This window comes from Danio rerio, chromosome 21, assembly GCF_052040795.2.
Source record: "Danio rerio strain M-AB ecotype USA chromosome 21, GRCz13ab, whole genome shotgun sequence".
Lineage (NCBI taxonomy): Eukaryota > Metazoa > Chordata > Actinopteri > Cypriniformes > Danionidae > Danio > Danio rerio.
Window position 1 is genome coordinate 35,649,602 of NC_141041.1, and position 14,188 is coordinate 35,663,789.

The 14,188-nt window shown below is 38.5% G+C and overlaps 1 protein-coding gene across 10 annotated transcripts in view; it reads left to right on the forward strand.

Moving 5' to 3' along the window:
• The window catches only part of tenm2b (teneurin transmembrane protein 2b), a 599,580-nt gene that overhangs the window by 548,114 nt on the left and 37,278 nt on the right, over window positions 1-14,188 (forward strand). For all 10 annotated transcript variants that reach the window (XM_087301398.1, XM_087301400.1, XM_087301402.1 and 7 more), the window contains 3 exons: window positions 2,145-2,291; window positions 13,131-13,341; window positions 13,443-13,562. In XM_087301398.1, the coding sequence (XP_087157524.1) occupies window positions 2,145-2,291; window positions 13,131-13,341; window positions 13,443-13,562 (478 nt within the window). The remainder of the gene's footprint in view (window positions 1-2,144; window positions 2,292-13,130; window positions 13,342-13,442; window positions 13,563-14,188) is intronic.

Genomic DNA, 14,188 nt, shown 5'->3' on the forward strand with positions numbered 1-14,188 from the left:
TCTGTCGCAGATCCATCGTTATTAAGTTATCCTATTAAGTAGGATATTGTTTATTTTATTAATTTTTTTTAAAAAGTCTGCTTTTACAATTTGATACATGCAAAACACTGCAGAAATGCTCCAACCAACGGGCCCTTGTCATATACAGTACAGATACTTAATAAATAACCTACTATAAATTAAAAAGCATTAACGTATGCTATGTTGTTTGTTTTCACAAGCTTTGGAGATGTAACACAAATTCCGCTTTTAAATAGGTCACCTATAGCTTTTGTCATGAGGCTGTGTTCAAAATGACATCAATTGTTTCAAAGTGCACTGCGAAGGGAGCACAATTGTAAACATAAGGATCACTAAAACTGAACTGTAAAAATACTTTGAAAGCAAATGGATGACTTAAATGCTTTTTTTTATCATTCCAAGTTTAAATGTTGGAATGCTCTAAATAAATAGGACATAGGGGAGATAACTGCGAATAGAACACAGCCAGAAACTATGCTTCTAACTACAGCTCCAGAGGTGTAGTTGCAAGAACACAAGTTTGCGACGCAGTTTGCGAATGTTCGTTGGAACGATGGATTTGGGAAACGGCAAATCAACGAATTATGTTTGTAACAACACAACTTGCGACCTTAGTTGGCTAACAATGGTTTTGGGAAACGCACCCCAGTATAGAATCCCCATAAATATACTGGGGCATTAGGACCCACACAGATCATTGAGCACCCCCTGCTGGTCTCATTAACACCCCTTCCGCAACTTAGCTTTCCCATGTGGTCTCCCATCCAGGTTCTGACCGGGCGCAGCTCTGCTTTGCTTCAGTGGGCGACCATGCGACAACCTTGACATTTACTAATGCTATGCTCTACTATTTGAGCTACAGGAAGGTTGTAGGGCTGGGCAAATAATCGAAGTTGATATTCATGCATGTTTTGGTGCTAAAGTTGGCTCTGTAAGAAGTTATAAATCTCCATCAGCTGTTTTCAGATGCTACACAGAGCCAAAGTTCACTGATTTACACAAAAGAGTGCAGAAGATTTCATTGGCACAACCCTGAAATCAATGAAAATCGTTTTGTGATTTGACAGCTGTCTGCATTGCTTCTAAGAGCACAATGGATCTGTGTAGATGCTAATGCATGTGAAAATACCACATTTAAAATGGATGTCCAGTGGTCTCCAGCCTCCAGCACAGGAAATTTGGCTAGAAGAGAGATGGTTGTGGCCAACTGAGCCTAGTTTCTCCTAAGTTTTTTTCCTTTACTTTCATCAATTGGTGAAGTTTTGTTCCTCGCCACCGTCACCACTGGCTTGCTTGGTTTGGGACTTGTGGAGCTGCACATCAATGGATTTGCCATTCAGTGTTTGAACTTTCAGCAGTGAACATTAAACCACACTGAACTGAACTAAACTGAACTTCAACACTGAAAACTGGACTGACCGAGTTTCAGTCCACTAGAACTCTTTAGCTGTTTAGCTGCTTTGACACCATCTACATTGTAAAAGCACTATAGAAATTGGAAGGTTGTACTTGTAATTCAAATCTCAACTATTTAAGCTAAAAGAAAGGTTTCTATTTAAAACGCCACTTTTTTATCTACATAAATAAGTCTGCAATCGCTACTCAAAACGTTGCTGTACTTGGTAATCAAAACTCGCAGGAAGGCTGTACATGCTATTAAAAACTCCATGTGAACTACGTTTCCATCCAGAACTGTGAAATAAATGTATGCGCAAAACTGGATTATCGCATACAAGGCGTGCGAAAAAAGCAGCGTTTCCATCCAACGAGTCAGAGAGAACAAAATCATCACTTCCTGATTAACTGGCGTCAAATATGAACAGTAAAAATGGAATTTACTGCGGTAGGGGAAGCTGCGTGAATCTTTTCCTTATTTAATAAATTACTTGTGCCTCAGAAGACAAATGGAAATATGCAATGAACTTGAGGTGGCATTTGAAGGTGTGAGATGCGGAGCACAGACACCCTTGACTATTCTGTAGGTTGTAAATAATATAATAACACTGATACTGAAAGTAGTTAAGGCATTTTACAATGAGAGGATGGAAACATAACTAATAACTTTTGAGTATCACTTAGCATGTGTTTCTTATGTGCTCTGAACCATAATCACACTCTTACAGATGGCTGTCCGGGTCTGTGCAATGGGAATGGGCAATGCATCATGGGTCAGAACAGCTGGCACTGTGAGTGCCACACGGGCTGGAGAGGGCCAGGCTGCAGCGTTGCCATGGAAACCTCCTGCAATGACAACAAGGACAATGAAGGAGGTAAAGAATGCAAACTGAATGCAGAAATGATTTTTCCCCCTTGGGCCTTGTATTACTGCAGTGACAGTCCACCCAAAAATAAAAATTCTGTCATTATTTACTCCCCCTCTCTACTTGTTATAAAAATGTTTGATTTTCTTTCTTCTGTTAAACTCAAAGGAATATACAGTATGAAGAGTTTAGAAGCAAAAACCTCTAAATGCCGTTTGATATTTTCTTCTAATGTTTTCTCCGACTCCAGTGTGTAGGCTCAGGAATTTGACTTTTGTAGTGATAAATAAATCCTATTCATTGCATTTAAATTGAAATACTTGAACATAAACATCGGAGGCTAAAAAAATGCTCATTTCATGAGAATTTTGGATGTCATTTAGAGGTTTTTGCATTTGAACTCTTCATATTTTGATTAGTGTTGTAAACCAGTAGCCACATATATCACATATATATCACAATTTAATTTTTCATATCATTCAATATTGCTAATTTTTGAATATTTTTTAACAATCCATTTAAGAATAAAAGGTTTTTTTTATTTAACAATTTTGTTTTAATTTACCAGCATTCATTCATTCATTCATTTTCTTGTCGGCTTAGTCCCTTTATTAATCTGGGGTCGCCACAGCGGAATGAACTGCCAACTAATCCAGCAAATTTTTACGCAGCGGATGCCCTTCCAGCCGCAATCCATCTCTGGGAAACATACACACATATTCACACACACACTCATACACCACGGACAATTTAGCTTACCCAATTCACCTGTACCGCATGTCTTTGGACTGTGGGGGAAACCGGAGCACCCGGAGGAAACCCATGCGAAGGCAGGGAGAACATGTAAACCCCACACAGAAACGCCAACTGAGCTGAGGTTCGAACCAACGACCAAGCGACCTTCTTGCTGTGAGGCAACAGCACTACCTACTGCGCCACTGCCTCGCCCTTATGCAAATAGTTTCAATAGTCAAAAACAAAAAAATTTCAACTAAATACCTGATCTCTTTATAATAAAATAAACATGCATGTTAAAAAGACTCTTAAACTTTATCAAATTTGCTTACAAAGTGTTTTTAATGGTAAAGGATAAACGCTGAAAAATCAAAGCAAACTTTGGGGTAGATCTGTAAGGTGTGAATAATAATGATGCAGTAAACCTCAAACTCTAAATCTAAGCTTTCAAGTAAAGGAACCAACCATCATTGTTTAAACACATACTGCAACATTAGAAATTGTGAAGTTGAATGACTATATTTTATTACCCCTATGCAAAAACTCTTTCAGATGAGGTACTAGTGGCTGGGATGCACATAAAAAGTAACCAAAAATCCACAATTCACTGGTGACATTCTTACATCTTTTTTTTATTTACAATCTCCTCACATGTTTTCACATGTGTGGCTATTCTGACCTAAAGTGATAAGTGCGAACACGTAATCGGCTTTGCTCTCACGCTTTCCTAGGCAAGGCAAGGCAAGGCAAGTTTATTTATATAGCACATTTCATACACAATGGCAATTCAAAGTGCTTTACATAAAGAAGAATAAAAGAAACAAGTAAAATAAAAATAAAAACAAATAATAAAAATGCATAAAAACAAAACAAAACATAAAAACAGGTAAAATGTGATATAAAGAATGAAGAAGAAGAGAAAAACATGATAGTGCAATCTGTCGGACGCAGCACAGTGCTCATTCAGTAAAGGCACAGCTAAACAGATGTGTTTTCAGTCTTGATTTGAATGTGCCTAATGTTGGAGCACATCTGATCATTTCTGGAAGCTGATTCCAGCAGCGAGGGGCATAGTGGCTAAAAGCCGATTCACCCTGCTTTGACTGAACTCTTGGAACTTCTAGTTTATATGATCCTAATGATCTGAGTGATCTTTTAGGTCTGTATTCAGTGAGCATATCTGTGATGTATTTAGGTCCTAGGCCATTTAGTGATTTATAGACCAGTAATAATACTTTAAAATCTATTCTGAATGTAACTGGCAGCCAGTGTAAAGACCTGAGGACAGGTGTGATGTGCTCTGATTTTCTGGTTCTGGTTAGAATTCTGGCTGCAGCGTTCTGGATGAGCTGCAACTGTCTGACTGTCTTTTTAGGAAGACCAGTGAGGAGTCCATTACAGTAATCCACCCTGCTGCTGATAAAAGCATGAACAAGTTTTTCTAAATCTTCACTAGAAACAAAGCATCTGATTCTTGCTATGTTTTTGAGATGATAGTATGCTGATTTACTGACTGCTTTGACATGACTGTTGAAACTCAGATCTGACTCCAGAGTCACACCAAGATTCTTGACCTTATTTTTTGTCATTTGACCTTTAGTGCCAAGGTACGCATTTACCTTGAGAACCTCATCTTTGTTTCCAAACACAATAATTTCAGTTTTCTCTTTGTTTAACTGAAGAAAGTTTTGGCACATCCAATTGCTCACTTCATCGATGCATTGGCAGAGGGTGTCAATGGGGCTGTAGTCATTAGGCTGTAAGGCTAGGTAGATCTGAGTGTCATCAGCATAGCTGTGGTAGGAGATTTGGTTCTTTCTCATTATTTGGCTCAGAGGGAGCATGTAAAGGTTGAACAGGAGAGGTGCCAGAATCGAGCCTTGTGGGACTCCACACGTCATGGGTGTCCACCTCGACCTATGGTCACCTATACTGACATGGTAACCTCTACCTTCTAGGTAAGATCTAAACCATTTGAGGACCGTGCCAGATAGCCCAACCCAGTTTTCCAGCCTATCCAGAAGTATGCTGTGATCGACAGTGTCAAATGCAGCACTGAGATCCAACAATACCAGCACTGTTATTTTACCTGAATCTGTATTTAGGCGTATATCATTGATTATCTTTATAAGAGCGCTCTCTGTACTGTGATGTGCTCTGAACCCCGATTGAAAATTGTCTAAACACCCCCTGAAGTTTAAGAACTTGTTGACCTGGTTAAAAACAACTTTTTCAATGATTTTGCCAATGAAAGGGAGATTTGAGATTGGCCTGTAATTGCTCAGTAGGGTGTTATCCAGGTTGCTCTTCTTCAAGAGGGGTTTAACAACTGCAGTTTTAAGTGAGGTTGGAAAAATCCCTGATAGAAGTGAAGCATTTACCACTTTTAGAAGATCCATTTCTAAACAGGTAAACACCGTTTTGAAGAATGATGTGGGGAGCGTGTCAAGTCTGCAGGTTGATGTTTTCATAACTTGCACAATCTCTTCTAAGATTTTGCTGTTAATTGCCATGAAATCAGACATAATGTCTGATTTCTTAAGTTGTGGTTGAGCTTGTTTGATATCGACACAACTTGACTGATTGGATGAGCTGATTGCCTTTCTGATATTATTGATCTTATCAGTGAAGAAATGAGCAAACTCATTACATTTGCTTTCAGAGAGGAGCTCACTTGGAATCTGACTGGGGGGGTTTGTGAGTCTCTCTATCGTTGCAAAGAGTGTACGAGCATTAGTTAAGTTGCTGTTTATAAGGCTTGAAAAGAAAGTCTGTCTAGCAGTGTTTAGTTCCATATTAAAGGCATGAAGACTGTCTTTATAGATATTATAATGGACTACTAGTTTCGTCTTTCTCCACATACGCTCAGCTTTTCTGCACTGTCTTTTCATCATTTGTACTCTCGGTGATCTTGTCCAAGATCCCTTTTGCCTGCCAGTCATCTTCTTGACTTTAACAGGAGCGATGTCATTTATGACATTCTCAATTTTAGAATTGAACAAATCAAGGAGAGCATCAACAGAATCTGCAGATATACTTGGTGCTAGCGATATGGCCTTCATAAACTGCTCACTAGTGTTCTCATTTATGCATCTCTTTCTAACAGAGACAGATCTGTCTTTAATAGCTGGAGTGATCAATATATCAAAAAAGATACAGAAATGATCAGATAGTGCCACATCCTTAACAACAGTTGATGAAATGTGTAAACCCTTAGTTATAAGTAGATCAAGAGTGTGTCCACGATTGTGTGTGGGTCCTTGAACATGCTGAGTCAGATCAAAAGTGTTAAAAACAGTCATCAGTTCTTTTACAGCATTGATTTCTGGATTATCAATGTGAATATTAAAATCCCCAGCAATACTAAAATAATCAAATTCAGAGGTTACTATTGATAACAGCTCTGTAAAATCCTCAATAAAAGCTGGAGAATATTTTGGAGGTCTGTAGATAATGATCAGTAAGATGCGTGGAGCACCTTTTAGTGCTATACTCAGATATTCAAAAGACAGATAGTCACCAAATGACACTTGTTTACATTCATACACATCTTTAAACAGGGCAGCGATGCCTCCACCTCTCCTATTAGCTCTGCAAACACTCAAAAAGTCAAAGTTTAAAGGAGCTGCTTCATTCAGAACTGCTGCGCTACAACTGTCATCTAGCCAAGTTTCAGTTAAAAGCATAAAATCAAGGCAATTTGTGTTGATAAAATCATTGACTAAAAGTGACTTATTATTGAGTGATCTGATGTTTAAAAGCGCTAACTTAACAGTTTTAGCTGTTTTTTCTATAGAAGTCTCAGATCTACATTTAATAGACACCAGATTTGAATGATTTGCTAAACGGCCTGATGAAGTCTTTGGTTTTCTGTCACTTAACACAACACATATCTGCTTAGAGAAAGCTACAGAAACACTGGGTTCCTGCTTGTTCTGAAAACATTTGATAAAGACACTGTTATCTAAGCAGGTCCCCGACACACATCACAGAGAGCTCTTGTGTTCACCAGCTGAAGATGGGGCGTTGTTGTTTGGGCCCTGGCGGTGTGATCGGAGGGCTCTTCCAGGTGGGCTCATAGGTGGTTGTGGAGCAGGCCGCTTTTTGGTTGGTAACTGGGGGCTTGCGGCAATGGAGTGTGAAAGTTTAGTTCCAGCACACACCAGTTCCTCCATCTTTTTTGAAAAACCCAAGAGTGGTGAACATTGTGACAATGAGAACGTGTCCGGTGACAGAGGCTGTGCATCTGGAGATTCTGTCTGCAGAAATATGTTTTCCTGAGGATCATTTTTGAGTGACGAGACTTGATGCTGTTCTGATGCGTCACAGTCTGCCTGTGTTGAGCAGAGGGCAACTGATAGTGTCTCTATCAACATTGGGTGTTTTGGCTGCGTGGCATTATCACTGTCCTTGGGTGATTCGTCAGCCACAAGTCCACTCAGGAGCTGATTTGAGGTCCTGTGGTCATCCGGACATTTGCTAGGTGTGTGTTTGCAATTCAGTTCAGTGGCATACACAGCTGATGGATGATTGAGGGAGAAAAAAATATTGTCCTTTAGCACCTTTGCACCAAGCTTGTTTGGATGAAGGCCGTCTGATGTAAACAGCTGTCTTTGGTTCCAGAAGAGATTGAAGTTGTCGATGAAATTCAGTCCTTTCTTGTTACATGTTTTCTGTAGCCATACATTTAGACCAAGAAGCCGTGAAAACATATTTGTCCCTCTTGCAGGGAGTGGTCCACTTATGAACGCCTGAACCTTCAATCTTTCAGCTGTTTCCAAGAGCTCACAGAAATCTTTCTTGAGCAGTTCTGACTGTTCTTTCCGAATATCATTCTTCCCCACATGGATGATAATCCGTTTTGCCGACTTGTGCTTTTTCAGAATTTCCTCAAGCTCTTTGTTTACATCAGAAATTGTTGCATGAGGAAAGCAGTATGTCATTGTAGATCTGCTCCTGAAATTCTTGATTATTGAATCTCCTACGACTAGTGTTCTTATCTCAGGTGTGATCGGAGCAGAATGCCGGTGTCTAGTCGGCCTTGAGCCTCTGTTCCATGCAGAATTAGTTGCTGAATCATGCAATCTCTGTCTGACTACATTTGGGGATTCTTCACCCATATTACTCAAAACTTCATATCTGTTCTGAAGCTGTATTTGAGTCCGAGCTGTATTTGGGGTAGAAGACGCTAATGCGGCAGCGTATCATCTGACCCCTCGAGTACCCTTTGGTCTCGCACCTTGTTTATGCCAATGCTCATTTTCAACAGTTCTTTTCTGTTTTTCTGTGCTCAAAACAGTAGCAGGAACAGATTTATGGGACTCACCGGCTGTGTGCTGAGAGGATCCACAATGAAGCTGAAGTTCTGGTCGGATCGCAAGCAACTTCGTTTCAAGAACTGCAATCTTTTGTAGAAGTTTGTGGCAGTTTGTACAGCAGTGAGAATCTGAATTAATCCGATCCAGAGGCCTTTTCACAGCCGTGTCTTCCCGTCTCCGGAATGTAAGCAGCTGATAGCTGGTAGCGGGAGGATTGTTTAGACGGTAATTCCCCTCTTGTTAGTATAGCTGTATTCCAGAAAGTTTGTAGAATCGATGCTGATCTTCAAGCCGTGTTGTTTGAGCACTGTGCTGATAGGCTCAAGTTAAAATTAGGGTATAAGATATAAAAGCAAGAGTGCGAAGAGCGGAGCAGTGGGCAAAGCAGCCTAGCGTATCTCATAATTTGGTGACCATCAAGTGTTTTCTGACAAACAGACAAATCATTGCTGCAGCTCCAATGAAAGTTTTTGGAGAAAAGTCTAACGAACTGCAGTGTTTGGGTTTGCTGTGTTCGTCTGAGATAATTAGTCTGCTGTTATTACTGTAATGTGTATATTCCTTACAAAGTGGGAAGAACATTGTTTAGTTCCACTTAAATGAATCGCGGTGTGCTTGTGGAATTCGGGTTGTGCAAGTCACGCGCCTTCATTGGAAATGACAAACTTTTATCCTAAGCTTATTGGCATTCCTTCTAAGGCACGTACTCAGCAGCCACATTTAAATTAAACTATAGCATACTGATACCTTCATACCGTCTATAGCCCTATGTACATTTTCATTATTAGGTGGACTTTCCTTACAAAAAGGCCTATTCACTACAAATTTGATGCAGAAATATGACCATACATCCCTTCTTTAGCTAAAAACAACACCTTTCTTGACTTTGTGTGTCTTGACAAACGCAATCTCACAGCAATTTGTAACTTTTTGATTTAGTGGCTAATTATGAATTCGTACAATCTAATTCGTACAGTTCAGTACAATTTGCTCATCAGCCAGTGACGGTTGGGGTTAGGGTTGGGGTTGGGTGCCATGCCTCCTTTTTAAAATCATTCATTATCGTACGACTCAACTATTAGTCACTAAACAGACAAAACGTAAAATACTTATGTTTCCTTGTGAGATTAGGCTGGTCTTGACCTATCAAGAGATTATTGAAAAAGTACGAGTGCATTCCACTTCAAATATTACATTTTGACAGAATAGTTGTACTTGACATCAGACAATCTCAGTCTATCATGCAGTAAATAATGTTTTTCACAAAAGTTACGATCGATAAAATATCTTCACACTCATTTTAAGTACAGTAGCTGATATCTATTATTCCCTTCACACATGCTTTTGTCAATAACTATATATTTCTTTATAGAGTATAGACTTAGAATCAAACTCTATGAATACTTCGCAATTTGCTGTCTCAACCACTGCAGGAGGTGATGGAAATTGGAAGTGTTTGTCTGAATGCAAAGGATTTGAGATTCGAGTGAACAAGAAAGTTGTGTGAGAAATGCAAAAACATTTTGCAAGTGAACTCAAAGAATTAATTTATAACTTAATTAAATAATAACTCTTAACAGAATGTCCCTGTAGGATGTGTGCAATTCAGACATGACTAAATCTTTTAATGAGGTACACTTCTGATTTGATGCCGATGTGGTAATCCTTAATAATTTAGATCTTCATAAGTCATACATAAACTCGTAGTTAGCTCTAATTAATAAAGCTTGACTTAACATGAACAAAATAAAAGGTCATCCTGTTCCCCAACATTTGTTTCCTCAGATAATCCTCGTTTGAGTTTTCGGGTTTATAATTGAATAAAGTGTTAGCTCTTCATAAACTCCCAGGCTCCTCATAAGTTCACAAAGCCTAAATGAATTGATGCTTTGATATCCTCTCCCTACTTGAAAAGAATCAATTCTACTCTATGAGATTTGTCAATATATATTTCAACTGCTGCTTTGTGGCAGTTTATTGGGGGATATAATATATAAGATGCTCTGAACGGAGGGATAGAGAGCAGCTTCAATCATCCGTATGAAAAGGTGATGTGTCTGTTAGCAATCAGAGCGAGGGATTTGAAACTAGCCGTAGGCAGAATGATTATATAACAGGTGGATGTTCAGAGTCAGTCCAGGCCACCGAGCAGCTTCCCTCCTGCAACAGTCAAGAGCACAGAGAGGTTTTTTTTTTCTTTTTTTTTTTATACAAGAAATGATGTTGTTTCTTGTTCAAAAATGGTTTTATTTTCTCTGCTCTGTCATGTTTTCTCTCATTCTCTGATATTTACACCAGTGGTCTCAAACTTAATTCCTGGAGGGCCACAGCTTTGCATAGTTTAGCTCCAACCAGCTCCAACTCACACCTGCTTAATAGTAGGGGTATCAAAATTAATTGTTTCTTCGGTGCACTGCGACGCAGTTGTGGACAATTCGGTATCGGTTCAGTAATATTTAAGTTACATTGCATCTACATGCCAACTAATTCTCATTAGATTATAAGTAGACTGTTAGGTTGGGGTTAGGTTTAGAGTAGGTTGACATGTACCTGAAAAGTTTCTTATAGTCAGGTAACTGTCTGTTGAAGGACTGTATCAAATGTCAGTATCAACAGATATTAAGTAGACAGTCTTCTAATACTCAAACGGACCATTAAAATAAAGTGTTATCTATTTAAGCACTCGTCTACTCTGTAGTTTACTTGTCCATTATTTAGAATGGACATCAAGTTCAGTTAACAAGCAGCAAACAATATCAAATACAAACTTTGTGCATAATATAAAACATAGTCTACATTTTCATTTAGTCTTTTTGTTTTCATAAACAAAAACACACTGTGGACACTGTTTGGAGGACAAATTGTTTAGTTAAAAAATGTATTTACAGCCCTATATTGGTAATGTTAGATACAAAAAAAGTGTTGATTTTATTTTTTTTTTTCTTGTAAGACATTACATCAGGAACATATAATTATTTTGATGCCACAAACTTGTTGCGTCAACACATATATGCTACTGTAAAATATGTATTTGTTAATTTAGGGCTAAATTCAAATATAATTATTTTTATAATTAAATAAACTATTAGAATAGTTTATCCCATTTTAGTTAATTGTTGTAGTAAAAATATTTTAATTATTTCATTAAAATCTTGAAATAATTTTGACCTTTTCTTCACAGACCCTCAATAAAATCATCAAAATATAGCTGACAAAAACATAAATCCTGACATTAAGTTAGTAATAAAGAAGTAATTAGTGAGGTATTTTAGTAGAAAAGTAGAAGCTAGTTCATGTTTACTATTGTCATTTACTAATATGATGAAATACAACATTATTGCGTAACTACTGATTTAATTGAAGTTCATGTATCTTATTTCATAACAGCTATACTTTTTTATGAATTAAATGGCAAAAATGATCGCAAAGAACTTATAAAAGGAAATGTTTGATATCAATGCCCAAGCTAAACAAACAAAAAAAAAAAAACAGCTCAGGAAAAAAAAAGACAAACATCCTCTAGATGTACACAACTTCCTGTGTCTTTCTGGCTTTTGTTTACCCTTCGTTTGGGGGTTTACTTCACCTTCACAGAGGCTTCAGAGATCACAGAGCAGCAGCCCAAACAACACGGAGCAAAAGTCTATGGCAGCAGCCGCTTGTTGTGAGTTTGTACCCCATCAAGAAAGACCCATTTAGGGAGAAGGGTTGAAAAGGTGTGCATGTACAGCGCACCGAGATACACAGCAAATAAGAGATGGGAAGAGAGAGAAAGAAAGATGAAACAGAAAAAAAGAAGCACTCAGGGGTGCGAATGATGCCCTCTGTGACTTTGATGTAAGTTCTCTAAAAGTAAAAACCAGGAGAGAAAGTGAAACTAGAGCATCATTTAATTCAATGATCACTTCTATCAGTCAGGCACATTATCGCAACGGAATAGATTTGTTCAATTTCATTTCCATAATATTAAGAAGTTCTGCATTTGGGCTTATTGTGTTTTTTTTTAAATCACATTATTTGTCCGTCTTTCTCTTGACATCAAAGCGAAGCAGGGTTTTGAACTGAAGAGTTCATCAGAAGTACACACTTTGAGAAGAAGATGGCAGGCAAACAGAGAGACTTCAGAACTCGCTTTAACCATCTGCCATCTGTGCTAGATATGGCAAATGTGGCGATACTTGCAGAATCGAGTCGATGCTAGAATAAAAGTGGGGAAGAAATGCAGGTCTTTCATAGCAATGCATATTTATGAGTTCAAACTCAATTCAGTGCTTTGTTAAAATACAGCTGCATACATGAAACTAAATATTATCATGAAGACAGAAGGCTGATTGCATGCATTTTTTAAAATGTCATCTGTACCTGAGACATCATCATTTTATTATATTTATATATTTTTTTATATTATAAATGTTTTTGCAAAACTTTTTAATGTAAAATGTAAAATCAATTCAAAATTAATTTCTCAAAAATATATAAATAAACAGATTTAAAAATGTAGCTGCAAGCAGTTCAGAACCATAATAACCAAAACAGTTTAGAGACCAATATGAACAAGGTTAGTAAGGAGCATCAGACTTGTTTGTGGGGGAAAATGACTAAGAAATATGTAAATATTCTAATTTAAATATTTTCTGTAAATGTATTTAAAATAAATGAATATACAATATGGAATCTTTATATCAAGTATTCTACTTTTTGGTATTTTGACAATCTTAATGTGGCTTTATTTACAAATAACTAGAAATGCATGCTACAGACCTAAAGTGTATGTGGTGACATCTTTTCCACTCAGATGGTCTTGTTGACTGCATGGACCCAGACTGCTGCACGCAGAGCTCTTGTATGACCAATCCTCTATGCCGTGGATCACGTGACCCACTACAGGTCATTCAGCAGAGCCAATCAGAGGTCCAGAAAGTGCCCTCCTTTTATGACAGAATCAAGATGCTTGTTGGTAAAGACAGCACTCACATCATCCCTGGAATCAACCCATTCAATGCCAGGTACCTCATCTGCCTTGTCCTGCGGTAGACTACATGACATGATTTATTAATGATTTATTACCGTCATAATAATGCACCTGTGTTTATGTGCTTGTCTGCAGTCTGGCATCTCTAATTCGAGGTCAGGTTTTGACATCAGATGGCACTCCTTTGGTGGGCGTCAATGTGACGTTTGTGAAGTACCCTCACTATGGGCACACCATGACTCGTCAGGATGGCACGTGAGTAACTTTACATTATTTGATGCTGTTTGGCCGTTGAGTATCTTCTGAAGTCTTTTTCCTGATGTATTTTTATTTTTTGGGTAGCACTATATTTTGATGGTCCCTCAATAGACATTCTTTTGACTATAAGGAACTTTGCATGTACATGTTACCTTATTGTAGAGGTCTGCATTCAGCCGCGGGACGAGACCAGATTTCGGCAGCGCGGGAATAAATTTCCAAATAAAGCACGGAAGCGGTCGGTAACGGATTAAATTTGGGACGGGAGCGGGCCGTCTAGCAATATCGCTCCCGACTCCCGACGAGCACGCGTATGTATGTGTGTAAATGAAATAGCGCGATGCTGTGTTTAGCTTGTTTGTTGCTGTGTGTGTGTGTGTGTGTGTGTGTGTGTGCGCGCGAATGAGAGGTGTGTGTGTGTGTGTGTGTGTGTGTGTGTGCGTGCGAATGAGAGAGAGAGAGAGCTTTGTCTGTGTGTGTGTGCTTGGTGCTTATGTTTGTATGTGTGTGTGTGTGTTATTGCGCGCGCTATTAAGAAAGAGCTTTGACTGTGTGTGTGTGTGTGTGTGTGTGTGTGTGCGCTTGGTGCTTATGTGTGTGTGTGTGTGTGTGTGTGTTTGTGT